The sequence below is a fragment of the Carlito syrichta genome, unplaced genomic scaffold, assembly GCF_000164805.1.
Source record: "Carlito syrichta isolate Samal-C Ts95f unplaced genomic scaffold, Tarsius_syrichta-2.0.1 Scaffold305245, whole genome shotgun sequence".
NCBI classification, from domain to species: domain Eukaryota; kingdom Metazoa; phylum Chordata; class Mammalia; order Primates; family Tarsiidae; genus Carlito; species Carlito syrichta.
In genome coordinates this window covers 105,682-132,375 of record NW_007249341.1, presented here as the reverse complement: position 1 = coordinate 132,375, position 26,694 = coordinate 105,682, and the positions used below count along the sequence as shown (strand labels likewise).

At 48.0% G+C, this 26,694-nt stretch overlaps 1 protein-coding gene across 1 annotated transcript; it reads left to right on the top strand.

Annotated features, from left to right (window-relative positions):
• The first annotated feature begins 3,526 nt into the window (after positions 1-3,526).
• TBC1D20 (TBC1 domain family member 20) lies at positions 3,527-23,155 on the top strand. The gene is made up of 8 exons (XM_021714120.1): positions 3,527-3,608; positions 10,140-10,325; positions 13,718-13,798; positions 17,688-17,874; positions 18,039-18,140; positions 19,322-19,463; positions 20,579-20,766; positions 21,005-23,155. Exons 1-8 carry the CDS (start codon positions 3,527-3,529, stop codon positions 21,258-21,260), a joined length of 1,224 nt encoding a protein of 407 aa, XP_021569795.1. The 3' UTR covers positions 21,261-23,155.
• The last annotated feature ends 3,539 nt before the right edge of the window (positions 23,156-26,694 follow it).

Sequence of the window (26,694 nt, the reverse complement as noted above, 5' to 3'; positions counted from 1 at the left end):
AAACTTTGCTCGCCGGCCGCTTCTCATCGCCGCGAAGTCCTCGCTTTGGGGAGCGAGCTCCGTGATCCCCAGCGCATCCGCCAGCTTGCCGCCACTGTCCCCTCCCCGCGAACGGTCGCTCCCGTTCCCGGTCTCCACGCCTCCTCTGCCGCCTGGCTCCATGTTGTTTAATCGTGTAAGAGCGATTCTGTTTTTGTAGTGTTTCAGGCTCCATAACTTCTGTGAAGTCAGGCTTGCGTCGTACGTCATGCTCTCCGGTGTGTGTGACACGATAACTGCATGACAGTTGACGTGATGAATGTTCGTCCTGACCCAAATGAAGTCACCTTTTTCCCCCTGAAGAGGACTAAGGTAGCGTCCCCCTCGCCGGCCCTCTGGCGGGTGGTGACCACGACAGAATCCGCGCCACGCCACCGGTGTGTCTTGATGAAGCTCCCGGTACCAGGTCTTGCTTCTCCGGAATCTGCTTGGCTTCCCTCTTTTTCTCCCGATACTGGGTGGAAGTGGACTCACTCCGCACGTGGCCTCCCTGGGCCCTTTGGCCTGGTAACCACTGGCTGGTGTTTGTGTGACATCTGTCCTCATGGCATAATGGTCAGTGCCTTAAGTGGCATGGGCCTTGTGACCTGTTGCAGTGCAGCTATGTCCAACTAGCAGACTCCATCCCTTCCAGCCGCTTTGCTTTTGCTTCTCTGATGAATGGGAAGAATTCAGAGATGGGCTTTTTTGTTATTGTTTCTGATTGTGTTGGAAATTGTTGGCAAATACTAGAAGCCCTCCTTGCTAGCATTTACTGTCAGATTGCTTCACTTTCTCCATTTGCTGGGGCAAAGCATTCTTTCTTGGCACCTGCTTATCTTTATGCTTCAGGTAGTCAGTGAATCTCTGCTAATTTGGGTACTGTTTTTTGGAAACTACTAATTAGGACCTCCAGAAACAGAGGCTACTTGGTTTTATTTTGTTTTTAACGGGACTCTTACCAGGCTGAGCTCAGGTTTTTCTCACGCAATCATAGCTCACTGCAGCCTCAACCTTGTGGACTCAAGCATTCCTCCTGCCCCATCCTCTGCAGTAACTGGTACTACAGGCATCAGTTTTTAAGTTAATTTCCAGTGTCTGTATCAGGAGTACAGGGATGATGTAGGGGTGTCTCTCTCCTCTTCTCTCCCCCTCACTGGTTCTTCCGTTATTTTTATTGAGGCTAGCATTGCTAGCCCCGTTGCTGTGGTCCCTGTGCCTGTTGCTGTGGTGTCCCTTAAATAAAGTCTTCCCTGACATCTTTATAAATAAGTAAATAAAAACAAGCATTTTATTAAAGAGTAGAACACCATGTTGCCTGTCTTGTCTGTTTTTCCTTTGTTGAACGAATTACTTTTCAGGCATCAGGGATTTATTTATAGCAGTCTTTTGTTTTACAGCCAGCTGTAGAACAGTCATTTCATTCCGTTATCACTATGCTAGCCAAGACCTCTACTATGAGGAATTCGGAAGGTGTCAGCTTCGGAATATACAGTACCCTTGTCATGAGTGGGACAGTAAAGAAATTGGAGAAGATAACTGGGCACAGTGGCTCATGGCTGTAATCCCAGCACTTTGGGAGGCTGCGGTGGGAGGATTACTTGACCCCAGGCGTTCAAGGCTCCTGTGAACCGTGATTCATGCCACTGCACTCCAGTCTAAGTGACAGAGTAAGACCCCGACTCAAAAAAAAAAAAAGAAGAGAGAGAGAGAGATTGAAGAAGATTCAGGGAGATTAGAATGACATACTTGCCACCTCTCGAAGAAATGTGGGTTTTTACCCCCGGCTAAATCTGTGTATAAATTGTATCTTAAAGTAAAATGGATAGTAGACATTCATTTTCATCTTAAGTGAGCATCCCAAGAATAGCTCTATGGTTTTTCTCTTCCTGAGATAAATAGGATATGTGTGAATTGTCAAATGGAGACTCTGCTAACCTTCTCTCTCATAGTAATGTCCAGCAGTGCATCTTCTCGCTCAGCATTTATGCATCTCTAGCTCACTTGGGTTTCTGTCTTTTCTTCCTTTTTGTAAAGTCACAGTGAGAGCCTGAACACTAGGTACAATCAAGTATTTTGGGGGTGCCACCATAGTGCCTTCCTCATCTGCCACCAACGTTTAACCACTGGAATGTGGGGTGGAGGAAGGCATCTTGGGCCTGAACAGATAGCAGCTAAAATCCACACTGGAGCAGCGTTCTACTCTGGGAAACCCCAGCAGCTCTAGCAACAGGCCAGAGAGTCTGTGGATCTCTTGAGTTCTGCAGTGAGCATACTCTTAACAGTAGTGGGGGGGGGGGGATAATGTCATTTACTGCAGGCCAGCTTTTCCCCCCAAGAGGAGCTATTGCTAAATAAAGCTATTTATTTAAACAAAGCTAAACAAAGCTAAATCACTTATCCTTTTCTGCACATATTTACTGTGTTCTCGTGGAGTGCCCAGAACAAGGAGGTAGTAAATTCTGAAATGCAGGATTACAAATAGAATCAGATAGAGTCTTAAGAGAAATAAGTAGTGGAAGTGTGGTTTGATTCAGAATTAATTAACATTCTGGCAAATTATGTGCCAAAACCTCATAGAGAGTCAGTTGATGGCAGTGTTCTTTCCACTAAGATACAAATGACAGTTTTCCCTTCCTTCAGATTGGGAGTAGTTTACTTGGAAAGAGGATAGAGTGGATATTATGTTTCAACAAGTTGGGGGGAAATTTTGATACTCTTAGCAAGTAGGGTAACAAGATTTCTGAATGTCTGCTTCCCTCAAGCAATGTTCAGTATTGCCATTTAAGTGCTGTTAATTTGTGATTTGGGGAAAGGACAAGGGTACTCCCAAGTTGAAAGAAAAATTAAATATCCATTAGATTTGTTTTGTTGTTGAAAATTAATTCAGTTGCTGCTCATACTTTGTTTCAGCCTGTGTTACATAAAAGTCTTCTGTTTCCTGCATGTTTATGACGCCTCTTTGAAAACATACTGCCTGATCTTCCAAAGGATGACCCTTAGGCGGGAGTAGAATCTCACCTGTCTTCCTTTTATGTGCAGGCTGAAACCCAGACTCCTTCATGGCATGAATCTGGCCCAGATTCTTACAAGCCTCCTTGACTAGGAGTCCTTCCTCTTCTGTTCCTCCCTTTACCTGACATTGCAGCTTCCCAGGACTCTGTTTCCTGGATAGGGTGTTACTTTCATGTGACAAGGTCTTTCCTCTTTCCTCTGCCTGGAACACTTTCCCTTCAATGTTCCTGTGGTAAAGTTTTCTTTAAAAGGGCACCGGAATACATTCTCCACGAAGCCTTTCCTGACTTGGAAAGAGGGAGTATTCATTCTTTCCCCTGGATTTTCGTAACCCTTCATGATTCTCTTATGTCATATGTGAGTCGTTTGTGTCCTTCCCTATTGTGAGCCCCTTAAGGACTGGGAGGTAGTTGCTCATCTTTTACCTCCAGTACAGGCTTAGGGCAAGGAGACCCTCATTAAATGATGGGTTGGTAAATGAATGGATGTACACATGGGCAGCTGGATGGCTGGATGGACGTTTGTACCGAGAGCTCAGTGCCGCTTGTCAACAGACAGACAGTTTAACCACTCAGGTGCCATGCTGATAGGGAATTGGGGGTTTTATTTTTCATGGTTTCTAGGTAGAGTAACCATGTGCTTTGGCCTCCAAACTGGAACATTTTTTAGAGTACAGGGAGCAGGCAGTGTTTGCGGTGAACAGTGACACCAGAACTACAGGTGTAAACCAAGAAGACCTCAGACAAATGGGGACAGATGTTCACCTAGCCAGGAGGACAGGTTTTCCTGGGTGAAAGGTCCCATGTGTAATTTTCCTCTCCACCTCTCCAAATGCTTCTTATACGTGGCTGATATGTCACAGCTGTCTCACAGTTGGGTCACCGGGTCTCTTACCTGCTTTCATTTATGTTAACAATTGTAGCTTTGTCATGGAAACAATTTGTAGACTATGGTCTCAAAATAGAACGTTGCTAAGGAAGTGACTGAGTGTCCCTCCTAAAACCTGATGTACCTGCCACTGTTAGTCCCTTCTAAGGCCAGCCTGTGTTCTGGTTTTATCTTCCACTTTACGTTTCTTGCACCTTGGATACCTACATATTTTTTAATGACTCTGTTTACTGTCAAGTGAAAGGCCATGTGTTTCCATCTCCCAGACTTTCTTCTCTACCCCTCCTCCCAGACCCCCCATACTCTCTTTCCTTTTCTTGTGTGTGTATACACATTTAGTTTTATTGTAATATGGCAACTTGCACACTTTTTTTGTTTGTTTTGTTTTGAATTGGAGTCTCACTCTGTCGCCCAGATTGGAGTGCAGTGCCACACTCCCGGCCACCACAGCCTCGACCTCCTGGGCTCCAGCGATCCTTCCGCCACAGCCTTCCAAGTAGCTGGAACTACAGGCACGCGCTACCACACCCGGCTAATTTTTTGATTTATTGTAGAGATGAGGTCTCGCCAAGTTGCCCGGCCGGATCTCGAACCCGTGGGCTCAGGCAATCCACTCACCTCAGCCTCCCAAAGTGCGAGATTACAGGCTAAGCCACTGAGCCCGGCAACTTGCACACTTTTAACATTTAAAACTGATCACTTTCTTTTACAATGAATCAAAAAGAAAATTTAGAAATAAACAGGAGCAAATTTGCAGTAGAGAATTCAAGTCCAAGTAAGATCCTGAAGGTTCTGCCAATTCTCCCATCTAGTCAAGGGACTCGGGTCACCATTAGGAGAGAATTTATTTTAATCCATTGCACTCGGATGTCCCCTCTCAGGAGACATAAAGAGATTGCTGGTGATTATATAGGACAAACTTACGCAAGTGCAAATTTTTCAAAAATGTATGTTTCCTTAACGTTTTTCATTCAAATTGCATGAAAAAGCAAATAAAGAGATGGAATGTATACTGAGATATGAGACTGGATAATAAATTACATATTATTAATCTGGGAGGAAGAAGATGAGACTGCCTTGTCTGCTTGAATAGAAAAACACCAGATGGGAGACATCAAACAAATTACTGTTGCCCAACATGTATCACCAGTGAACCTGCAATGCATGTTAGTGACTGTTTTCTATGATACCGTGTTAGAAAAATATGAGGGACAACTTCCTCAGGTCTCCTCCCACTGTGAGAACTTTTTTGTCCTTTCAATAAATCCTTCTTAGCTGGGCTCGTGGCTCAGCCTGTGATAATCCCTTGCTTGGGGAGGCCGAGGTGAGTGGATTGCCTGAGCCCGGGCAACTAGGCGAGACCTCATCTCTACAATAAATTTTTAAAAATTACAATAAATCAAAAAAAATCCTTCTGCTGAAGCAGAAGGATCACCGGTGCCCAGCAGGTTGAGGCTGCAGTGGCCGGAAGCGGCCACTGTACTCCAATCTGGGTGACAGAGTGAGACTCCAACTCAAAAAAAAAAATAAAAATAATAAATAAATAAATATATATATCCTTCTTTCTCGAAAAAAAGAAAAATATGAAATATAAATTTTTGATTTTTTTGTCATAAATAAGTTCCTCAATGTCCAAAAGTTCCATTATAAGTCAAATATTTTTGCAACAAAATAATTGGTTCCAACATTGTACTGTTTAATATGAAGTGCTTTGTTTTTCACTATTTAGTTAAAAAGTGGGGCCTAGTTGCTGGCAGTTTATCTGCAAGATGTCTCCTGGTGCAAAGGGTTAGAAGTGTCATCTTAAACAATGGGGATGTCCATTAAACCTCATAATTAAACATGCCGAAAAGGAGTCACATTGTCAAAATGCCCACTTAACCCACCCAAACCTCTCAAACCCACCCTTTGCTGACTTTCCTTAACTTGATTTTTGGTTTTTTGTTTCGTTTTTTGTTTTTGTTTTTGTTTTTTGAGTTGTAGTCTCACTCTGTCTCCCAGGCAAGAGTGCAGTGGCACGCTCACGGTCACACCAGCGTTGACCTGCTGAACTCCAGCAATCCTTCTGCCTCAGCCTTCCAAGTACTGCCAGAACTACAGGCGCATGCTATCATGCCCTAATTCTTATTTATTGTAGAGATGAGGTCTTGCCAAGTTGCCTGGGCTGGTCTCGAACCCGGGTGCTCAGGCAGTCCCCTTACCTCGGCCTCACAAAGTGCTGGGATTACAGGCTTGAGCCACCGTGCCTGGCTGGCTTTTTTCTTTTTTTTTAATCAAGAGAAAGTACACAGATATGTGTTGGTAAATGCTAAATGTCCATATTTGCATAGAGACACAGTGTACTGCCTGAGTCCAGTATACAGAGGAAGCAGGAAAAAGTTAGTATTCCATGCACTGCTGTGCAGGGCCCTGGCACCCTCCAACCTCCAGTGGAGCAAAGGGAGCAGGTGGTGCTAAATCCATGCAGTTTGGCTCTCCTTCCTTTTGAAGGTGCACTCCTCAGCCTAGCCTGACCCACTGTGATCCTCAGCCTAGCCTGACCTCCCCCTACCCCACCCTGCAATCCTGGCCCACTTCCATCCTCATCTTAACCTGAGCCACTGCGATCCTCTGAGCTCTTGCCCTGCATTGTCTGCACACACCCTTTTGGCAGTTATAATGTACTACCTTGTGATGGTTGTCACCATCCTATTTAACTTGCATTTTGGCTTATTTTCTCCATGGTGCTGGCAACCAGAAATAATCTAAATACGGGTATCATTTGTTTAACTTTAGCAAACCATTCCTAAAAGCAGAGATTCTACATGAAAACTCTGAGAGCCTATTACTCCATGATCAAATAGAAAAATTATAATTATGGTAGATAACCAACCATAATCTCCCATCCAGATTCCTTTTTTTTTCTTGAATTGGAATCTCACTCTGTTGCCCAGACTGGAGTGCAGTGGCACGCTCTCGGCCACCGCAGCCTCAACCTGGTAGGCTCCCATGATCCTTCCACCTCAGCCTTCCAAGTAGCTGGAACTACAGGCGTGCGCTACCATGCCCGGCTAGTTTTTTTTATTTATTGTAGAGACAAGGTCTCGCCAAGTTGCCCAGGCAGGTCTTGAACCCTTGGACTCAGGCAATCCGCTCGCCTCAGCCTCCCAAAGTGCTGAGATTATAGGCTGAGCCACTAAGCCCGGCCCAGATTCTTTTAAAAGTTATTTGTTTATTTGAAGGACTAGACAAGTGAAGCAGCAAGAGCAGAGAAGGAGCAAAGAGATCTGTAACTGACTGATCAAGTAGTTGTAAACACCTCTGCACTGGGCCCAGCCCTAAAAAGTGACATAAACACAGTGAGATGCCTTTGAATAACAAACTATCACATAAGAACGTAAGATGCTCAAAACATTATTTCCTGATCGCCAGTAATTAAAATGGTGGTTAAGAAACAGTTCCTCTGTGTGCATATCACGGCCTTTCATGTTTTACCAGTTGTAGTGGCATGTAACCAGAGACCTTGCTGTGTTGTTTTGTTTTCAGTGTAGTACTGAGTTTTGATGATAGATGTATGCATTTTTCCTATGTATACAACAGGAAAAATTATTATAATAAGAGATATATATGTACTCTGAAGTTTGGGTATTAAGAATGAGCATTCTTTTAGGAAAATGTTGACACTACTAGATGTACCTGAATTCACTGGGCATTTTTTTTTTTTTTTTTTGAGTTGTAGTTTCACTTTGTCTCCCAGGCAGAAGGGCAGTGGCACACTCACAGCTACCCCAGTGTTGACCTGATGGGCTCCAGTGATTCTTCTGCTTCAGCCTTCCAACTTAAGGCATGCGCTATCATTCCCAGCTAATTTATTGTAGAGATGAGTTCTTGCCAAGTTGCCTGGACTGGTCTTGAACCCACAGGCTCAGGCAATCCACTTGCCTCGGCCTCCCAAAGTGCTGGGATTACAGGCTTGAGCCACCGAGCCCAGCCTGAGCATTTATTTTAATTGTCATTCTTTGTAACTTATACATTGTACTTCCTTAGTGCTCTGCACATTTTATCAAACTAAATTATACAGACTAATTAAATATCTGTAGGTTGATTTTATTTTATTATATTTTATTTTATTTTTGAGTTGGAGTCTCACTCTGTCGCCCAAACTGGAGTGCAGTGGCCACTGCCGGCCACCGCAGCCTCGACCTGCTGGGCTCCGGCGATCCTTCCGCCTCAGCCTTCCAAGTAGCCGGAATTACAGGCATGCACTACCACGCCTGGCTGATTTTTTGATTTATTGTAGAGATAAGGTCTCGCTGCCCAGGCGGGTCTCGAACCCGCGGGCTCAGGCAATCCACTCACCTCAGCCTCCCAAAGGCACGGGATTCCAGGTTGAGCCGCCGAGCCCAGCGATTTTATTTTATTTTTATGAGTTGAGGTCTTACTCTGTCACCCAGTCTGTAGTACAGTGGCACACTCTTGGCCCACCGCAGCTTCAACCTCCTGGGCTCAAGTACTCCTTCCACCTCAACCTCTCAAGTAGCTGTGACTACAGGTGCACACCACTCTACCCATATAATTTTTTGTAAGACATGGTCTTGCTATGTTGCCCAGGCTGTTTTCAAACCCTGGGCTTAAGCAGTCATCCCGCCTTGGCCTCCCAAAGTGCTAGGATTACAGGCATGAGTCACTGCGCCCAACCTGTAGGTTGATTTTAAAATCTATTTTGGAGTAAGGAGGGGATCTGATATTTAGTAAGTGTACTGTGTTAACTATCCAGATAAGAGAGTGTCAGTCCAGAGGCCCAGAGCTGAAGTAATCTACCCAAGATTATAGATCAGATAAGTGGCAGAACCAGGATGTGAATCAAGATCTGCCTGATTTTAACACATCCCTTTTTTCACTACATATTTCTTCTTTAAAAAACAATTATTGCCAGGCTCGGTGGCTTAGCCTGTAATCCTGCACTTTGGGAGGCCGAGGTGAGTGAATTGCCTGAGCCCGCAGGTTCGAGACCTGCCTGGGCAACTTGGTGAGACCTCATCTCTACAATAAATCAAAAAAAATTAGCTGGGCATGGTAGCGCACGTCTGTAGTTCTGGCTACTTGGAAGGCTGAGGTAGAAGGATCGCTAGAGCCCAGTAAGTCGAGGTTGCAGTGGCCAGGAGTGGCCACTGCACTCCAGTCTGGGTGACAAGTAAGACTCCAACTCAAAAAATAAAAAAATTAAAAATAAATAAATAAATAAATAAAAAACAATTATTTCTGGGCCAGGCATGATGGTATGTGCCTGTAGTCCCAGCTTCTTGGGAGGCTGGGGTAGGAGAATTGCTTTAGCCCAGGAGTTCGACACCAACCTGGGCAACATAGTGAGATCTTATCTCTACAAAAAAACCCAAAAAATTAGCCAAGTGCCGTGGCATATGCATGTAATCCCAGCTACTTGGGAGGCTGAGTAGGGAAGATAGCTTGAGCCTAGGAGTCAAGGCTGTAGTGAGCCATGATCATACCACTGCACTCCAGCCTGGGCAACAGAGTGAGACCTTGACTCAAAAAAAATCTATTTTGACTGGGTATACTAGTTTATGCCGGTAATCCCAGCATTTTGGGAGGCCGAGTCAGGATTGCTTGAGGCCAGGAGTTCAAGTCTGCAGTGAGCTATGATGGTACCACCCTATCCCAGCCTGGGTGACAGTGATGAGACCTTGTCTTTAAAAAAACTATTTTATAATGAACTCTCCACCCTATGCCCCATGAGGTTAAGTGGACTGGGGCTGAAATTACTAGTGCAAAAGACTGAGACTTGCCGGCCTCGGTGGCTCAGCCTGTAATCCCACGCCTTGGGAGGCTGAGGTGAGTGGATTGCCTGAGCCCGCAAGTTCGAGACCCGCCTGGGCAACTTGGTGAGACCTCATCTCTACAATAAATCAAAAATTAGCCAGGCGTGGTAGCGCACGTCTGTAGTTCCAGCTACTTGGAAGGCTGAGGCGGAAGGATCGCCGGAGCCCAGCAGGTCAAGGCTGCGGTGGCCGGGAGCAGCCACTGCACTCCAGTCTGGGCGACAGAGTGAGACTCCAACTCAAAAAATTTAAAAAAAAGACTGAGACTTTATGCCAGCAGGCAAACTTAGGGCTGGGTAAGAAAAGATACCTGTACCTCAAACAAAACAGGAGATTGAGCTCTAAGCAGAAAACACAGACCTGCTGAATGTGTGCCTGATGCTTCTCCACCCTTGCTGGCAGACTTCAACGCCAAGAGGAAAAAGAAAGTGGCAGAGATCCACCAGGCTCTGAACAGTGACCCCACCGACGTGGCTGCCCTGCGGCGCATGGCCATCAGTGAGGGAGGACTCCTGACAGATGAGATCAGGCAGAAGGTATGGCCCAAGCTTCTCAACATCAACGCCAGCGACCCCCCGCCGACGTCAGGTAAGGGCAGAGGGGCTGCAAGGGAGCCAGCTGGGGGACAGGGAGGAGGTACTCCCAGGAGCTTTTATTTCTATGCTTATTTGAACTTAGATTAAATGAGCGGGAAATGCCTGGACCCACTGTGAAAATAAGGCAAGCTTCTAAGTAGAATTTTACTCAAAAATGGAATGAGTTTTTTTGTTTGTATTTGATTTTTTTGGAGTTGGAATCTTACTCTGTCACCCAGGCGGGAATGCAGTGGCACACTCACGCCATCACAGCCTTGACCTGCTGGGCTCAGGCAATCCTTCCACTTCAGCCTTCCAAATAGCTGGAACTATACAGGTGTGCGTTACCACTCCTGGCTTATTTTTTTATTTCTTGTAGAGATGAGATCTCACCAAGTTGCCCAGGCTGCTCTTAAACCCCTGAGCTCAGGCAATCCTCTTGCCTCGGCCTCCCAAAGTGCTGGAATTATACAGGCTTGAGCCACCACACTCGGCCGGAATGAGCTTTTACTAGGGATTAAAATATTAGTGAGTCAGGAGAGTCTGTTAAATTAATGTGTGTTCTGTGACTGGGTAGGGTGGCTCCTGCCTGTAATCCCAGTGCTTTGGGAAGCTGATGTGGGAGGACTGCTTAAGGCCAGGATTTCTAGACTAGCCTGGACAACATAGCAAGAACTTGTCTCTATAAAACAATTAAAGTCCGGGCTTGGTGGCTCAGCCTGTCATCCCAGCACTTTGGGAGGCCAAGACCAGCCCAGGCAACTTGGCGAGACCTTGTCTCTACAATAAATTAAAAAGTAGCCGAGCGTGGTTACGCACGCCCGTAGTTCTGGCTACTTGGAAGGCTGAAGCGAAAGGATCGCTGGAACCCAGCAGGTCGACGCTGGAGTGGCCATGAGTGTGCCACTGCACTCTAGCCTGGGTGACAGAGTGAGACTCCAACTCAAAAAAAAACAATTAAAAAATTATCTAGGCATGGTGGTACCCACCTGTAGTCCCAGCTACTCAGAAGGTTGAGGCGAAAGGATTGCTTGAGCACAGGAGTTTGAGGCTACAGTGAAGCCATGATTGTGTCACTGCACTTCAACCTGGGCAACAGAGCAAGACCTTGTCTCTTCTTAAAAAAAAAAAAAGTCATATTCTAGTCTAGAATTTACTTGGTTGGAGGTGAGTTGTAGGAATTTTAATTTTTAATTTTTAAAAAAAATTTTGTAGAGACAGAATCTTGCTATGTTGCCTAGGCTGGTATTGAATTTCTGACCTTATGTGGTCCTCCCTCTTCAGCCTCTCAAAATGCTGGTATTATAGGAATCTGTATTTTAACAAGTACCCCAGCTGATTCTGATGCAAGTGAACCACATTTTGAGAAACACTGGACTACAGGGAGAGATGATACCTTATGATCCTTAAAAAAAAAAAAAGAGCATGGTGATGTACACTTGTCCTAGCTACTCTGGAGGCTTAGGTGGGAGGATCGCTCGATCCCAGGAGTATGTAGCCAGCCTGGGCAACATAGTGTGACCCTGTCTATAAAAATAACATTAAATTTTAAAAAGAAAAATAAAACTATCCTTTTTATTGGAAAATACTAAGATCCTTTGGTGTTCTAAAATTCTGTAATTCTGTGAAAAACTGTTACCTGACTAGTTTGCAATACTTGTGTGGTAAAAGGAGTTCCTTGGAACTCAGTTCAAGAAAGTACTTGCAACTGGGCTCGGTGGCTCAGCCTGGAATCCCACGCCTTTGGGAGGTTGAGTTGAGTGGATTGCCTGAGCCCGTGGGTTCAAGACCCACCTGGGCAGCGAGACCTCATCTCTACAATAAATCAAAAAATCAGCCGGGCGTGGTAGCGCGCACCTGTAGTTCCAGCAACTCAGAAGGCTGAGGCGGAAGGATCGCTGGAGCCCAGCAGGTTGAAGCTCCCAGCCACCGCACTCCAGTCTGGGCGACAGTGAGACTCCAACTCAACAAAAAAAGAGAAAGTACTGCATAGCTGGGCACGGTAGTGCATGCCTGTAGTTCCGGCTGCTTGAAAGACTGAGGCAGAGGGATCGCCCGGCCCCAGCAGGTCAATGCTGAGGTGTCCGTGAGTATGTCACTGCACTCCAGCAGTGGGCAATGGGGTGAGACTCCAACTCAAAAAAAAGAAAGTACTGCAGAGCAGTGAGTTGTCCGTTGATCATCACTCAGCTCATTCACCTGATTGCTCTCCTGCTATTGTGGCAAAGTACCTTGTGTGAGGTTTCCTTCACACAAAGCAGATATTAGTCATTTGCACAAAGCAGATATTGTGTGCCAGGTCCTGGGGATAATAAAACAGGGCCTGGACCACTAGGAGGCGCACAGCGTCATGGTATTGCCGGAGCCATTGAGTTGCCATGTGCTGTCATGCTTGGGGCTGGCGTCCGCAGAGCAGTCAGCTTTTGGTTGGAAGGCAAAGGCATTGCCGTGCTCACACTCTCAGCCCTGAGGTGATGTTTCTCTCTCAGATTCCAGACTTCCCATGTCTCTATGTAAGATAACATCTGTGTGTGAGGAAGTATTACCCAGGCTCCTCCGACAGCTTTTGATCGGGTTGTAAGGGAAATGTACACTTACTACATAGCACCTGACGGGGCTGTGGGAAGTGTCACTTGTTATATACATGACAGCTTGAAACTGCTGCCTCTCTTTCATACTCTGTGGGGCTTAGCTGAACACAAGGACTGCTTCCTAGTTGCAGGGTCTTTGTTTTAGAATTTTTTTGCCAAGAGATGCTAGGTTTTTCTTTATAAGAGTCTTTATTTTTATTTTATTATTTTTAGAGATGGGCTCTTGCTATGTTGTCCAGACTCATCTCAAACTCCTGGGCTCAAGTGATCCTCCCACCCCATCCTCTCAGAGTGCTGGGATTACAGGGGTGAGCCACTGCACCCGGCCATATATATGAGTCTTTCTTAATTACTCCTTTCTGAGCAATGTAGTGCTCCCACAACTTTACAGATGTAAGGGTGTTTTCTGTGATCTGTGGTTTCCACAGTCTTGATTGTGTGTGGTCCTTGTGGTAACTTGAGAGGAACGTGTACAAGAGACTGTCCTTACTATCCACCTGTGTGCATTGCAATTCAGAGCAGCTCCTGGTCCTGTGCAGAGCCATACGAGGCTCGAACCAGCCCTGCTGCTCTCCCCACTTGCTGTAGTGTCTCCTGGGCAAGCTGTGTTCCCTCCTCTTGGGGTCGTGATGAGTGTGAAATGTCACATGGCTGGAACTAGACTAAAGGGTCCCCTCCACATGCTGCGTCTTGAGTTGTGTCCTTTGCAAGAAGCTGACTTGGGTCCTCAGGCTTCTGGTGTCATCCCAGAGCGCTTTGCTTCTGATCTGGCGTCTCAGACGTGCCTGGATCACATGTTTCTTTTCCCCGACAGGGAAGAACCTCCGGCAGGTGAGCAAGGACTACCAACAGGTGCTGCTAGATGTCCGGCGGTCTCTGCGGCGCTTTCCTCCTGGTGAGCAGCGCTCTTCATCGCCACATGTGAAATGGGGTGTCTGTCCCGGGTGCCCTTTGTGTGGGTGCTTGCCATCCCAGGAGTCTTACACACAGTGTGACCTGACACGCAAGACCCTCCTCCTCGGGGACCAGAGTACTCAGTTTGCTGAGTCGTTCTTTGGTGGACTGATCACTCCCAGACCCCACTGCAAAGCCTGAACCATAAATGGTTCCTCCTGGCCCAGAGGTGGTGAATGAGAGAAGGGGTTTCTGGGTTTTTGTTTTCCTTCAAGCTACAGAAAGGAGTTTGAGGATTGTTAGAGCCATCAGTCTGGCTGTAGGGAGCAGACTGGCTTGAATTGGGCCCTAACAAGAACTATTAATATCTTAATTTAATTAGGTTTAAAAATAGTGGTACCTTGCATATATTCTTGTAGGGATCCTCAGCCTGGAAAGGAGGCCAGTCGCCACGTGTTTCAAGGGTGTATCCCTAAAACTGCCTCCTCGTTCCCAGGAAGAAAAAGAACTATTGTCTGCATTTTCACATGGAGGAAACCAGGCAAAGACCTCACATGTATGACCTGTCTTTCTTCCTCTAGCAAGTCCACCTTCAAGTCCAGGAAGAAGGGAATTGCTCGAGGGGCTGCGAGCCTCCTATCCTAGGGCATCAGTCTTGGCACTGCTTTGGGTCTCTTAAAGACCCTTTCTTCTGCCTGTGCCCGGCTCCTTGCAGGGGCTCTTGTTAGTCCCACATAGCCAGTGGCCTGTCAGCTTGGTTCTGATAAAAACCTGTGCTCCTCGTACAGCCCCCATTTCCTGTCCTGCTGGTGTGATGAGCTCACTCAAGACAGTTGCCTTCCATTTTTTCCTAGGTAGCCCATTTTCCCTCAGAACCCTTTCTTCCCCTCTTCCATGTATGTGGAATCTGTGGTATTCTTTCTGAAGGCTGTACTTTCCGTGTGGGTTTATATTCTTTTTCCATTCGTGTTCTTCTAGGCTTGACTGACCACTCTTACACTGAAAAGTCAAACAGGGTTTAGTTTTTACTCTCACTACTTTAATTTCTTTACATATCGGTAGTGTTTGGTTTGGTTTACTTCATTTTCTTATTTTATCTTTTAGGATATGCCGTGTGTGTGTGTGTGTGTGTGTGTGTGTGTGTGTGTGTGTATGTTTTGGGATCTCACTCTATTGTCCAGGCTGGAGTGCGGTGGCATGATCACAGCTCACCACAGCCTCAACCTCCTGGGCTCAGGCAGTCCTTCTACCTCAGCCTCCTAAGTAACTGGGACTATAGGCATGTGCTACTACTCCTGGCTAACTTTAAAAAAAACTTTTTGTAGAGACAAGGTCTCATGTTGCCTGGACTGGTCTTGAACTCATAAACCCCAACAATCCTCCCGCCTTGACCTCCCAAAATGCTGGAATTACAGGCATGAGGCACCCTGCCCAGCCCAGGTCTGCCATTTTTAGAAGGGGTGGGGTATCTATGGCAAGAGGTGAGCTTTGCTCTTATCTTCAGCCCTGTCCAGTTTAGTCTGGGCCCTTGCGTGATCTGTTTTCTCTCACAGCGTGTTATTAACTAAAAGCTAGTGATATGGGAGAGCTGTGCCATGTGCCACTCCTCTTGGCAGTTCACCGGCCGCAGTGGGGCTTCCTCACACTGAGACCCAGCTAAGCCATGCCGTGCAGGCTGGGCAGGACCCTCTCTGCAGGCACTCTCGTTCCAGGCCCCCTTTTCCAACTGCCTCCTCGGAGCAAGGGATCAGTCTTTTCCATAATGTGTGGTCTGATTTAGAGGAGAACTTGTAAAATATAATTTGATACTTACTGAAAAGTTGCAAAAATAGGACAGAGAATTCCCTAGACGCCTTTTACCCAGATTCCCTTACATGTTAACGTTTTACTACCATTCCTTCATTAACTGCTTTCTCTCTCTCCTTTGCCTTAAACACAGACATATTTTTTCTGAACCATTTAAGAATAAATTACAAACCTGATACTCCTCACCCCTAAATATTTCAAGTTGTATTTTCTAAAAATGAGGCTCTTACATAATCACAGTGCACTTACCATAAGAAGTAACAACATTGAAAACTACTGTTAATTAATCCACAGATTTGATTCAGATTTCACCATTTCTCCGAGATTTGCCCCATGCAGGAAAAGGAAACACAGATGCCTGCCTGTTTTGTTCAGTCATCCCATCTCTTAGGCTTCTTTGATCTGGAATGGTTCCTTTGTATTTTAGGACAGGCTGGGTATTTTGTTAAGTGTTCCTTACTTTGCGTTTACCTGGTATTTCCTCATTACAAGATTCAGCCTCTGCATTACTGGTAGGAATTCTGCAGACCCAGTGATGCTGAGCTCTGGTTGTGCTGCATGTCAGTGCGTGCTCCCATCACCAGCAGTGTGCACTGATGACTCCTTAAGGCAGTGTCGCCAGGTCTCCCCCTTTCCTACATGCCAGGTGGTATCTGCAATGGATCTGCTTAGAACAAGTTTCTTCTTATTTTTTATGCTAAAAGACGTTTATTTCTTTTTTTCATATTATTTTATTTTTTATTATTATTTTTTTGTTATAAAGGTGTGATTGGTCCAGCCCCGGCAACTGGACAAGACCTTGTCTCTACAATAAAATACAAAATAGCCGGGCATGGTAATGTGCATCTGTAGTTCCGGCTACTCGGAAGACTGAGGCAGAAGGACCACTGGAACCCAGCAGGCTGACGCTGGGGTGACCATGAGCGTGCGTGCCACTGCACTCCAGCCTGGGCGAAGGAGTGAGACTCCAACTCAGAAAAATAAAAAAATAAAGATGTGGGGTACAATTCAGGGTTAGGTATGCAAATGTTGATTATGCAGGTACCCTTGTTGATGAGGTATGCTAGACGTTTATTTCTTTTTTTTTTTTTTGAGTTGGCATTTCACTCCGTCACCCAGACTGGAGTGCAGTGGCCGCTCCCGGCCACTGCGGCCTCGACCCGCTGGGCTCCGGCCTCGACCCGCTGGGCTCCCCTTCAGCCTTCCAAGTAACCGGAATTACAGATGCGCACTACCACACCCAGCTGATTTTTGATTTATTGTAGAAATGAGGTCTCGCCAAGTTGCCCAGGCGGGTCTCAAACCTGCGGGCTCAGGCAATCCACTCACCTCGGCCTCCCAAAGCACAGGATTACAGGCTGAGGCACTGAGCCCGGCCTGACGTTTACTTCTTAAGAGTTTTTTTTCCTTTTTTTTTATACTGGCTTTGGCCTAAAATATATATTGAAAATAGGTTTTCATACAGGAAAAAAATCTAGATTTTTAATAAGACTGTTTTATTTACCTTTTGACATTGGTCACATACATTACTATTACTAAACAGCATAATTTCCCACCACATCCAGGGTTAAGTATAAAAAAAATACCATTGTCAATTAAGATTTTTTAAAAAACCATCTCCACAAGTGGATTAAATTCTAGTCTGGGATTCACTTAACTCTCTACTTTGAAAATATTAGTGAGAGGAATCTAACAGGTTTTCAGAGAACACATCCCAAGTAATGATAACAGAAGATGAATGAAGTACCTTCCAGGACACCTCCACCCTGAGACAAGTGAGTGTCTGGAGAAATGGGGTCTTTCCTGCTCTACTACAAGAGTGAAATGTTTATACATTCTAGAACATTGTGAGCTGCGTTACAATGCTATCCATTCTCCTTTTAAGAAAAAAGGTATAGACTGAGTTTCCCTGCAGTGTCCTGAAAGGAAGGAATGTCTTTTCTGAAAAGAATATCCATAGTAACTAGGAACACGTTTCCTCTATTTCACTTTCTCTGAAGATCCACTGCTGCCTTCTTCCTGAGCTCCTGGTTGCTAGGCTGTGTTGCATGTTCAGATGTGTCTCCTCTCCCCTCTTCCCCCAGGCATGCCAGAAGAGCAGAGAGAAGGGCTCCAGGAAGAACTGATTGACATCATCCTCCTCATCCTGGAGCGCAACCCTCAGCTGCATTACTACCAGGGCTACCATGACATCGTGGTCACGTTTCTACTGGTAGTTGGCGAGAAGCTGGCAACATCCCTGGTAGAGAAATTGTCTACCCACCACCTCAGGTACCAGTGCAGAGGAGCATGGGAGGATGGGGTGCTCCTCCAGCCCCCTGGGGATCACTTAGCGGCTCGTTTCCTGGTCGGTTTTCTTAATGGGATGAGCCTCATTCACCCACCGGCCCTGATGTCTTTGGTCTGACCATGCTCATTGAATTGTCTCCCTCCAGGGACTTTATGGATCCAACAATGGACAACACCAAGCACATATTAAACTATCTGATGCCCATCATTGACCAGGTGAATCCAGAACTCCATGACTTCATGCAGAGGTATATATATGTGTCTGCATTTCTGTGCACACACACGCGCGCACACACACAGAGACAAACACGCTTGCAACACACAGACACACACATCTCTATACCTTTACCTTGGAGCTTTTGTTTCTTCCCCACCAGTCTAGCTCAATTTTGTCATCATCTCATGTGGATTAGTGTTAAGTTCCTCAGAGTTGCTCAGTTCTGTACACAGTCTTAGAGCACTTTGGGGTACTTTGCTCTTTTGAGAACACAGCCTATGTCTTGAGGAGTTTACATCTAGTGCGGAGAGATAGATAAGGTGGGCATGCCAAGGTAGACTTGGAGGTTATGACCACAAGAGAGGTACAGAGTCCTGTGGGATCCAGGAAGAGAAGGAATGCAGATCTTATGTGATGTTTCCGTTTTCTCCTCTGCTTAGTTGGAAATGTCTCACTTCAAAAAAAAAATGTTTTTTTAAATAATAGCTGTGTCTGAAGACATTTCAGTGGTCTTATGCTCACTGAAAAATTAACACAGTCATGTTTTCAGGTCTGGGAATATCTGCCTGTACCCCCCAAAAGGTAAAGATGTTCTCAGAAGGAAAATCACAATGTAATGCTCTGAAAACAACTGTTTCTCTTCCCTGTATTTGACATGTGTTGACCATTAAGAGAACACCTGGTGAAATGAAATAGCCAGGCCCTGTTGGTGGGGTATTTGTGTCATGGCACATTTTCTTTTTTGAGTTGGAGTCTCATTCTGTCACCCAGACTGGAGTGCAGTGGCACGCTGCTCAGGGCCACAGCAGCTTCAACCCGCTGGGCTCAGGCAGTCTTTCCACCTCAGCCTTCCAAGTAGCTGGAACTACAGGCACGCACTGCCATGCCCGGCTAATTTTTTTTTTTTTTTAATTGTAGAGATGAGAGCTCGCCAGCTTGCCCAGACTGGTCTCAAACCCCTGGGCTCAGGCAGTCCTCTTGCCTCTGCCTCCCAAAGTGCTGGGATGACAAGTGTGAACCACTGTGCCTGGCCATAGTACATTTTAAAGACTGTATTTTGTGAGTAGAAGATACTGAATTCCTAGGTAGCCAAATTTTCCACAAAGCATATTTCCTAAATGTTTCCTTTCACCAGCATTGAGGACAAAGGAAGCCAGAGAGGGAAGGGCTGACCCAGTGGGTGCCTAATGTCTGCGTTTCCTTTGTTCCTAGCGCTGAGGTGGGGACCATCTTTGCCCTCAGCTGGCTCATCACCTGGTTTGGACACGTCCTGTGTGACTTCAGGCACGTCGTGCGGTTGTACGACTTCTTCCTGGCCTGCCACCCGCTGATGCCCATTTACTTTGCAGCTGTGGTAGGTAGAGGCCATGAGTCAGCAACTAGGCTCACCGTCTACATCCCACGTGGTCATTTCCCTGAGAGGCAACCTGGACTTAAGGAAAGACGCAAAAGACAGTTGTTCCAAGACTGGTGTCCCTGGACACTGTGCAGCGTTAGTGGGGGCGTCATGGGAAAAATGCTGGCTAAACACAGTCCCACCCGTTTCTTCACTGGGTGACTGTTCTAAACTTCAGATTGCTTGTTTGCATGGTGAATTGTCAGGGTGACCTGCTGACATTGCCTGGAATATGTTCTGGAATGTGTTCTGCTGATGGACACAAGTAGGGACCAGTCAGTAGTGCACCCTGCCGACTCCAGGTTTAAGAAAAGAAGAGGAGCCAAGCGTGGTGGCTCATGCCTATAATTTTAGCACTTTGGGAAGCTGAGCTGAGAGGATTGCCTGAGCCCTCGGGTTTGAGACCAGCCTGGGCAGCATGGTGAGACCTCATCTCTACAATAAATCAAAAAATTAGCCTGGTGTGGTGGTGTAGGCCTATAGTTTCAGTTACTTGGAAGACTGAGACTGGAGGATCACCTGAGCCCAGCAGGTCGAGACTGCAGTGGCCGTGAACATGCCACTGCACTCCAGCCTGGGTGACAGAGTGAGACTGACTCAAAGAAAAAAAAAGAAGAGGACTGGTGTGATAGGGAGGTGGCTGGTGGAGGGTGGGGCTCCAGTTAATGGAGGGCCTGGATCCTTCCAGCAGCTTTGGATCTGTGTTCCAGCAGTAGCGGGAGATGCTCAAGGGAGCACACATTTTCTCTGCCGCTTTGAACCATTTCTTCTGTGCTGGAACTCCGGGAACCTCCCAGGAATCCCTCTGCTTTTCTTCCTCCTAAAAAATCTCCTTCATTTCTTTCAAGTCTTCGAGGGGCAGCTGAGTAGACAGATGTCCCTGGAAAGACTTAGATTGTAGCTGGCCATCATGGGGTGGAAGTTTGCCTCTTCCTCTATGGATGCAAGAGCTCCCTGACCCTGTGGGCTGAGTCTGGTCTGTTACCAGCTCAGATTCCTCTCGAAGGAGAAGGGAGTGCATGTGGCCCGCATCTGTGTCTGATCTCTGACACAAGGCCTTATTCTCCCCTCAGATCGTGCTGCATCGCGAGCAGGAAGTCCTGGAATGTGACTGTGACATGGCCTCGGTCCACCACCTGCTGTCCCAGATCCCTCAGGACCTGCCCTATGAGAGGCTCATCAGCAGGGCCGGAGACCTCTTTGTTCAGTTCCCCCCGTCTGAGCTTGCCCGGGAGGCAGCCGCCCAGCAGCAGGCCGAGCGGTGAGTGAGGCACCAGGTTCACAGGGCGGCTGTCAGCAAGCAGAAGCCAGGCAGGTCATGTCTGCTGGCGCGAGAGGCATGTTGCCAGGACCTGACTTTGCCTGCAGAGTCCCCACCGTGAATCTATGTGGATCTATCAGGAAGAGCTCTCTGACAGTGGATGGCTCTGCCCTCGGCCTGCTTAGTGTAGATTTCCCTTCCTTCTTTCATACCATTCCCTTGTCTCCTTTCCCTGCAGGACAGCGGCCTCGACCTTCAAAGACTTTGAGCTGGCTTCAGCCCAGCAGAGGCCTGACATGGTGCTGCGGCAGCGGTTTCGGGGACTCCTGCGGCCTGAGGACCGAGCAAAAGATGTCCTGACCAAACCAAGGACCAACCGTTTTGTGAAACTGGCAGTGATGGGGCTGACGGTGGCGCTCGGAGCGGCTGCATTGGCTGTGGTGAAGAGCGCCCTGGAGTGGGCCCCCAAGTTCCAGCTGCAGCTGTTTCCCTGAAAGCCAGAGGAAACACTTCCTCTTCTGTCGTGTGAAGGTCTTCCCTTCCATGGAAGGATTAGGAGGGTAGAATTTCCTTTATTAAAAGGGTTTCCTGTTCCTGCCACCCTGCCCTGTCTGTCCGTGTGGGCCTTTGCCTTGGAGGTCAGTGCAGAGCCTACCTGACACAGAGGGCATGTGGGGGCTGGCACAGAATTCTCACCCCCCTGGGGGATTCTGGTGTGTTGTCTGCCGCCTCCCCTTGTGTGGGATGAAGTTGTTTCTTTGGCTCCTGGCTGCCTCTGGAACCTGCTGGGCCTGGTACCCTGGTTACTGAGGAGCCTCCTGGCCACCCAGTAGAAAGTAAACTGGACTGCAGGATGCCCTCCCTCCTCACGTTCCTGTTCTGTCTGCTTCAGACGGACCAAGGAGGAAGGAGCTGCTGGGGATGCTGGTTGTAAACTGAAAACAGGAGGCCGAGGGACATGGCCAGCCTCTTACTGGGGATTCATCAGTGGACCAGAAGTCAGGGGTAGATGTGAACAAGGCAACCAGTGAATCTACCGATTTTTAGCCCAGAAATCCAGTGGGCATTTCTAGTCAAGTGGGAAAGAATGTTCATTTTCAGGGCCTAGCCCCAAACCAGTTTCGTCTGCCTTTGTTTTTCCATCTTCTCTTCAAGCCACACAACATTGCTGATAAAAAATAATTTTATTGCTATTTTTAGGGTACATACACACAACATGTGAAATACCCTCATTTGAAAACAACAACAATAGTTCCTTCATGGAAAAAACATTTCTCATCAGAAGGATGAGCTTCAGAGTTCCTGAAGTTCGCTTTCTACTCACTTTAGCCAAGCTGCTGTCTGTAACCAGCCCTGCCCTTCCAAAGCACCCACTTTTGGACTGGCTTTCCTGCCTTCCTGTTTTTCTCCAATCACCCTGCCTCCCCCAAATAGGCACCCACTCACTGTCTTCACGTGGTTTGGGGGTCTGGTTTATCTCCCCAGCTGCTGGTCCTGCCTGATTGGAAGTGTCATTGGAAACTTGCTGGCACACAGAATGGGGGAAGCTGTGGCCTGAAGAGCTTGGCAGGAACCTGGAGCAGCCAGCCCTGGCCCTAGCTTCTCAGGAGCTCTCCAGGCCCTGGGAAATGGGGGTTCGCTCAGTCCGTCTGGGACAGGTTCCTGTAAGCGAAGCTGGGTTTGTTTTTGATGGATTCTGGCTTGAACAAAAAGTGCCTTTTGCTGCTTTAAAGACTTGGGGAGCACAACAGGAAGCAGCCACATACTCCTATTTTCCTGGGCACTGTTCTCTCTCGGCGGGTGTTTCTGAATGTGAATAAGCCAGAAGCACTCCCTCCACCGTGTCCAGACCTTGCGGGCTCCTCGTGTGCCCATGTGTGCGGGGGAGAATGTCCGAGTTACGCTAAGCACTTTACAACCAAAAAAGCTCAAGAGTGTTGAGTCGTTCTCCACGGAGGAGCCCACCTGTGTGAGTGTGACGTGGATGGATTCATCAGGACAAAGGAGGTGCCGCCAGGCCCCCAGGTGGTGAAGTGGCAGACACTCCCAGTGTTCCTTGTTCTTCCAGGCAGCAGCCCCTGCCCCTCCTGCCACGAACACTCAAGCCGTTGCAGACACCGAAGGCCTTGATGGGAAAAGGAAAGGTCCCGCGGTCAGGGTCCCAAGGCCGTGGCTGTGGAATCCCAGGCAGCAAGTGTCGTCTACTTGTCCTGTGGCCTGTGGCAACTTTTGTTCATTGTATAGTTCTGCTGACACCAGTATTCTCTGAGCTATCAAGAGGAAAGCGTCGTCTGGTTACCTTCAGGTGGTTTACTTATTCTGTAAAGAATATGTGTACATATTTTGTACAGGGCCCTGTATGAAATAAACAGCCATATGTGGTTACTGATCACCTCTCCTGTCATTCTGTCCTTGCCCAGCCCTTAGTGGGAGGGACTCTGGTCTTAGACATCAGCCTTGACGTGCCCCACCTTCCACCCTAGGCCTGGTACCGTGAAATCCTGGTTGGCCTTGACTTGTGTGGAGACCTTGGACAATACCTGCAGTCCTGCTGCATCTGTGACCCATGCAAGAAGCAGGGCCCAGACGCTCAGCTGCCTGGAGCTGCATCCATTTTTGTGTGTGGGTTTTTGTCCAGTTTCTAGCCTAATGTTGGGGCACTGCAGGCCTCAGGGCGCAGACTCCCATCTCATCTCAGCCCAGTTGTCCATGCTCAGTCATGCCCATCCGGTGGAGTCTCCATCGAAGGCCCAAGGAGTCGCCAGTCAAGGAGCTGCATACGTGGACGCAGACAGGAAGGTGAACACTCGCCCACACGCTGGGAGGGTGGCGCACCCAGCTCCATGGCAGCAGGGACCTCTGCACCCCCTCGGGACCCCTCCAGACTGCACCTATATATCTCTTCGTTGGGTTGTTTATTCGTATCCTTTAAAATAACCTTTGTGATAAACGTGTAAATGTAAGTAAGTGTCCCTGAGTTCTGTGAACCACTCTGGCAAGTTGAACCCCAAGAGGGGGCGGTGGGAACTCTGACTTGAGTTCAGTCACCTGGACCTGAACTGCAACCGGGTGAAGGAGGGGGTGGTCTTGGGGACCCAGCCCTCCACTTGTGGCTTCTGTTTCCGGGCAGAAGTGAGTTGGAAGGACCCCAGGCAGGTGTCCCTGCAGAACTGATTGCTTGCTTGGTGTTTGGGGAAACACACATTTGGCCACAGAAGTCCCTTGCGTGGACTGCTGTTGAGAGGGGAGGAGAGCACGGTTTGAGTTGATGTTTCCCCACGCTCACAGGCACTGTTCCAGGCGGTGCAGGGGTGCGGGTACTAGGGATGATGCAGAAGTTCCAAGTTCAGCCAGATAGTCTTGAAGAGGTTTATTCTGAGCCAAATGTGAGTGGCAAGGCCTGGACACGGCCCCAGGAGGTCTTGAGAGCATGTCTGAGGTGGCTGAATTGCCGTTAGGTTATATACATTAGGGAGGCCAAAGTTACCAACATGTGAGGTTTACCTTGGTTTGGCCCAAGAAGGTGGGCCATCTCCAAGCAGGAGCGCGCAGGTTACAGGTGGATTCAAAGGTTTCCTGACTGGCAATGTGTAGCTCCTGTCCAAGGGGTCTGGAAATCAGTGGCAGTGTCCTGCTGAGACAGGGGAGACTTCAGCTTTCTTGAAATGTAGGTGAAGTTTCATAGGTGACTTCAGAATAGGTGAGTGTCTTCCAAGGTGCCCCGGAGAGGGCTTTGCGGGGTCATAAAATACCTTGATTCCCTTCTTCAGCACTAGTCAGGTTGGAACACAAACTTCAGTATACAGGGTGATGGGGTAAAAAGACAGGTGTGACTCCCCCAGCCTCTCAGGAATTTGGACAAAAGCTGCCCTTGGCTGTTTTTCACACCCTGTTCTGGGGGTGCCTGCAGCCGCAGGGCCTGATGTTTGGCTTTGGCACCTGACCAGAGCTTGACGTGGATATGCCTCTCCTTCCGCAGGCTTCCACCCCAGGAGCTATCAGCGCTGCTCTTGCCGACCTTCCACCTGGGGGTGGGGGCGACAAGGAGACAGTCCATGTTGTCGGAGGTTTATTCTATTTTGTTTTATTTTTGGGATTGGAGTCTCATTCGGTCGCCCAGACTGGAGTGCAGCGGCCGCTCCCGGCCACCGCAGCCTCGCCTGCTGGGCTCCGGCGATCCTTCCGCCTCAGCCTTCCGAGTAGCCGGAATTACAGGCGCGCGCTACCACGCCCGGCTGATTTTTTGATTTATTGTAGAGCTGAGGTCTCGCCACCCAGGCGGGTCTCGAACCCGTGGGGTCAGGCAATCCTCTCACCTCAGCCTCCCAAAGGCGCGGGATTACAGGCTGAGCCACCGAGCCCGGCTTGTCGGAGGTTTATTAATGTTTCTCTGGCCCAGAACGGAGATGTGGAGGTGCCAGGGCTGAGCCGGCATCACTCAGCTCCTTGACTGTCCCACCACCCAGAGGAAGGGGCCGTGCTGCCCTTTGATCTGACAGTCACAGGCATGCAGGGCTGGCATTGCCCTGCCTGCGAGCTCACACCGCAAAACTGCCCAGTAGGAGCAATTTTTATTTGGGGCAGTTTAGTAGAAATTGATGGTGGAATGTAAAGAATGAGTAGACTTATGCTCGCTGGAGAACTGAAGGTAGGGCATGTAGCGGGGAAGAAGAAACATTTGGTCTCTGTCTCAAGCTCCTGATACAAGGCTCCTAAAACTCCTGGACTTTGCAGAGTGACAGGAGTATCTTTTCTTACTCATAGTAAACCCCTTTTGATGCTACCTGAATTTATGCTATGAAGGTACTTACAGTGGTGCCCCCAGCTAGCCTGGGGATGGGGCTGATCACAGAAAGACCAGGTGCCCAGAGGGTGGGAACTTGCAGCCTGCTTTGACCTCTTAGGCATGGGGGACCTGGAGATTGAGCTCTTTCTTTCTTTAATTAATTTTATTTTTAGAGACAAGGTCTCACTATGTTGCCTAGGGTGATCTTGAATTCCTGGGCTCAAGCACTGCTCTCGCCTCAGTCTCCCAAAGTGCTGAGATTACAGTTGTGAGCCACCATACCTGGATTTTCTTCTTCTTCTTCTTCTTCTTTTTTTTAATTGGAGAGAAAAGATATGTTTAGAATTAGCCAGCTGGACTCAGTTTAGATGATCCTGATTTTATTGGCCATATCCACAGCGTTGTAATCAGGAGGCAGCTGAATACATGCCTTCTTCCCTCCATCAGGCCTCATAAGGGTGTTGACCTTGGCCATGTCAACGTCACAGAGCTTCCACACAGCCTGTTAGACCTGGTGCTTGTTGGCTTTAACATCCACGGTGAACACAAGTGTGCTGTCTTCTGTTTTCTTCATGGCAGACTTGGAGTCCGGGCAGTCTTGACGACGGCACGGTGGCGGAGCTTGTCTCTCCCAGGGGTACTCTTCCGAGGAGCCTCGGGCTGGCCCGGAGCCACGGTGTCTTGGGCCTCGGAAGCTGGGTGCCACACGGATCTTCTCACGGCTGTGGATACCTTTCTTTCCTGCCCTCCTGGCCTCGGTGCCTGCTTTGGCTTCAGCTTCAGGAGGGGCAAGAGCAGGCGCGGACCTTCCTTCTCAGCCCTCGGCCATCTTGGAGATCCAGCTCTTCCGAAACTTGGACGGTTTGGCGAGCGGCTGGCCACTCACCCCCACACCTTGCCCTGGTCATGTCTCCCATGTGGCATTTCCTGCATCGTCTCCTTGAGCATGATTCCTGGGTAAGGGCTGTGGCGAGCTGGCGGGTGGCCACCCCGTGCAGAGACGCACCATCCGCACGACCCGTTCCTGCCACGTGGGAAGGAGGCCTTGGGGTCACCGAGCTTCAATTCTTCCGAGAGAAGCTGAGCATCTAGGTTTTAATGTGATAAGAAAATGTTGCCAATTTTTTTTTTTTTTTTTTTTT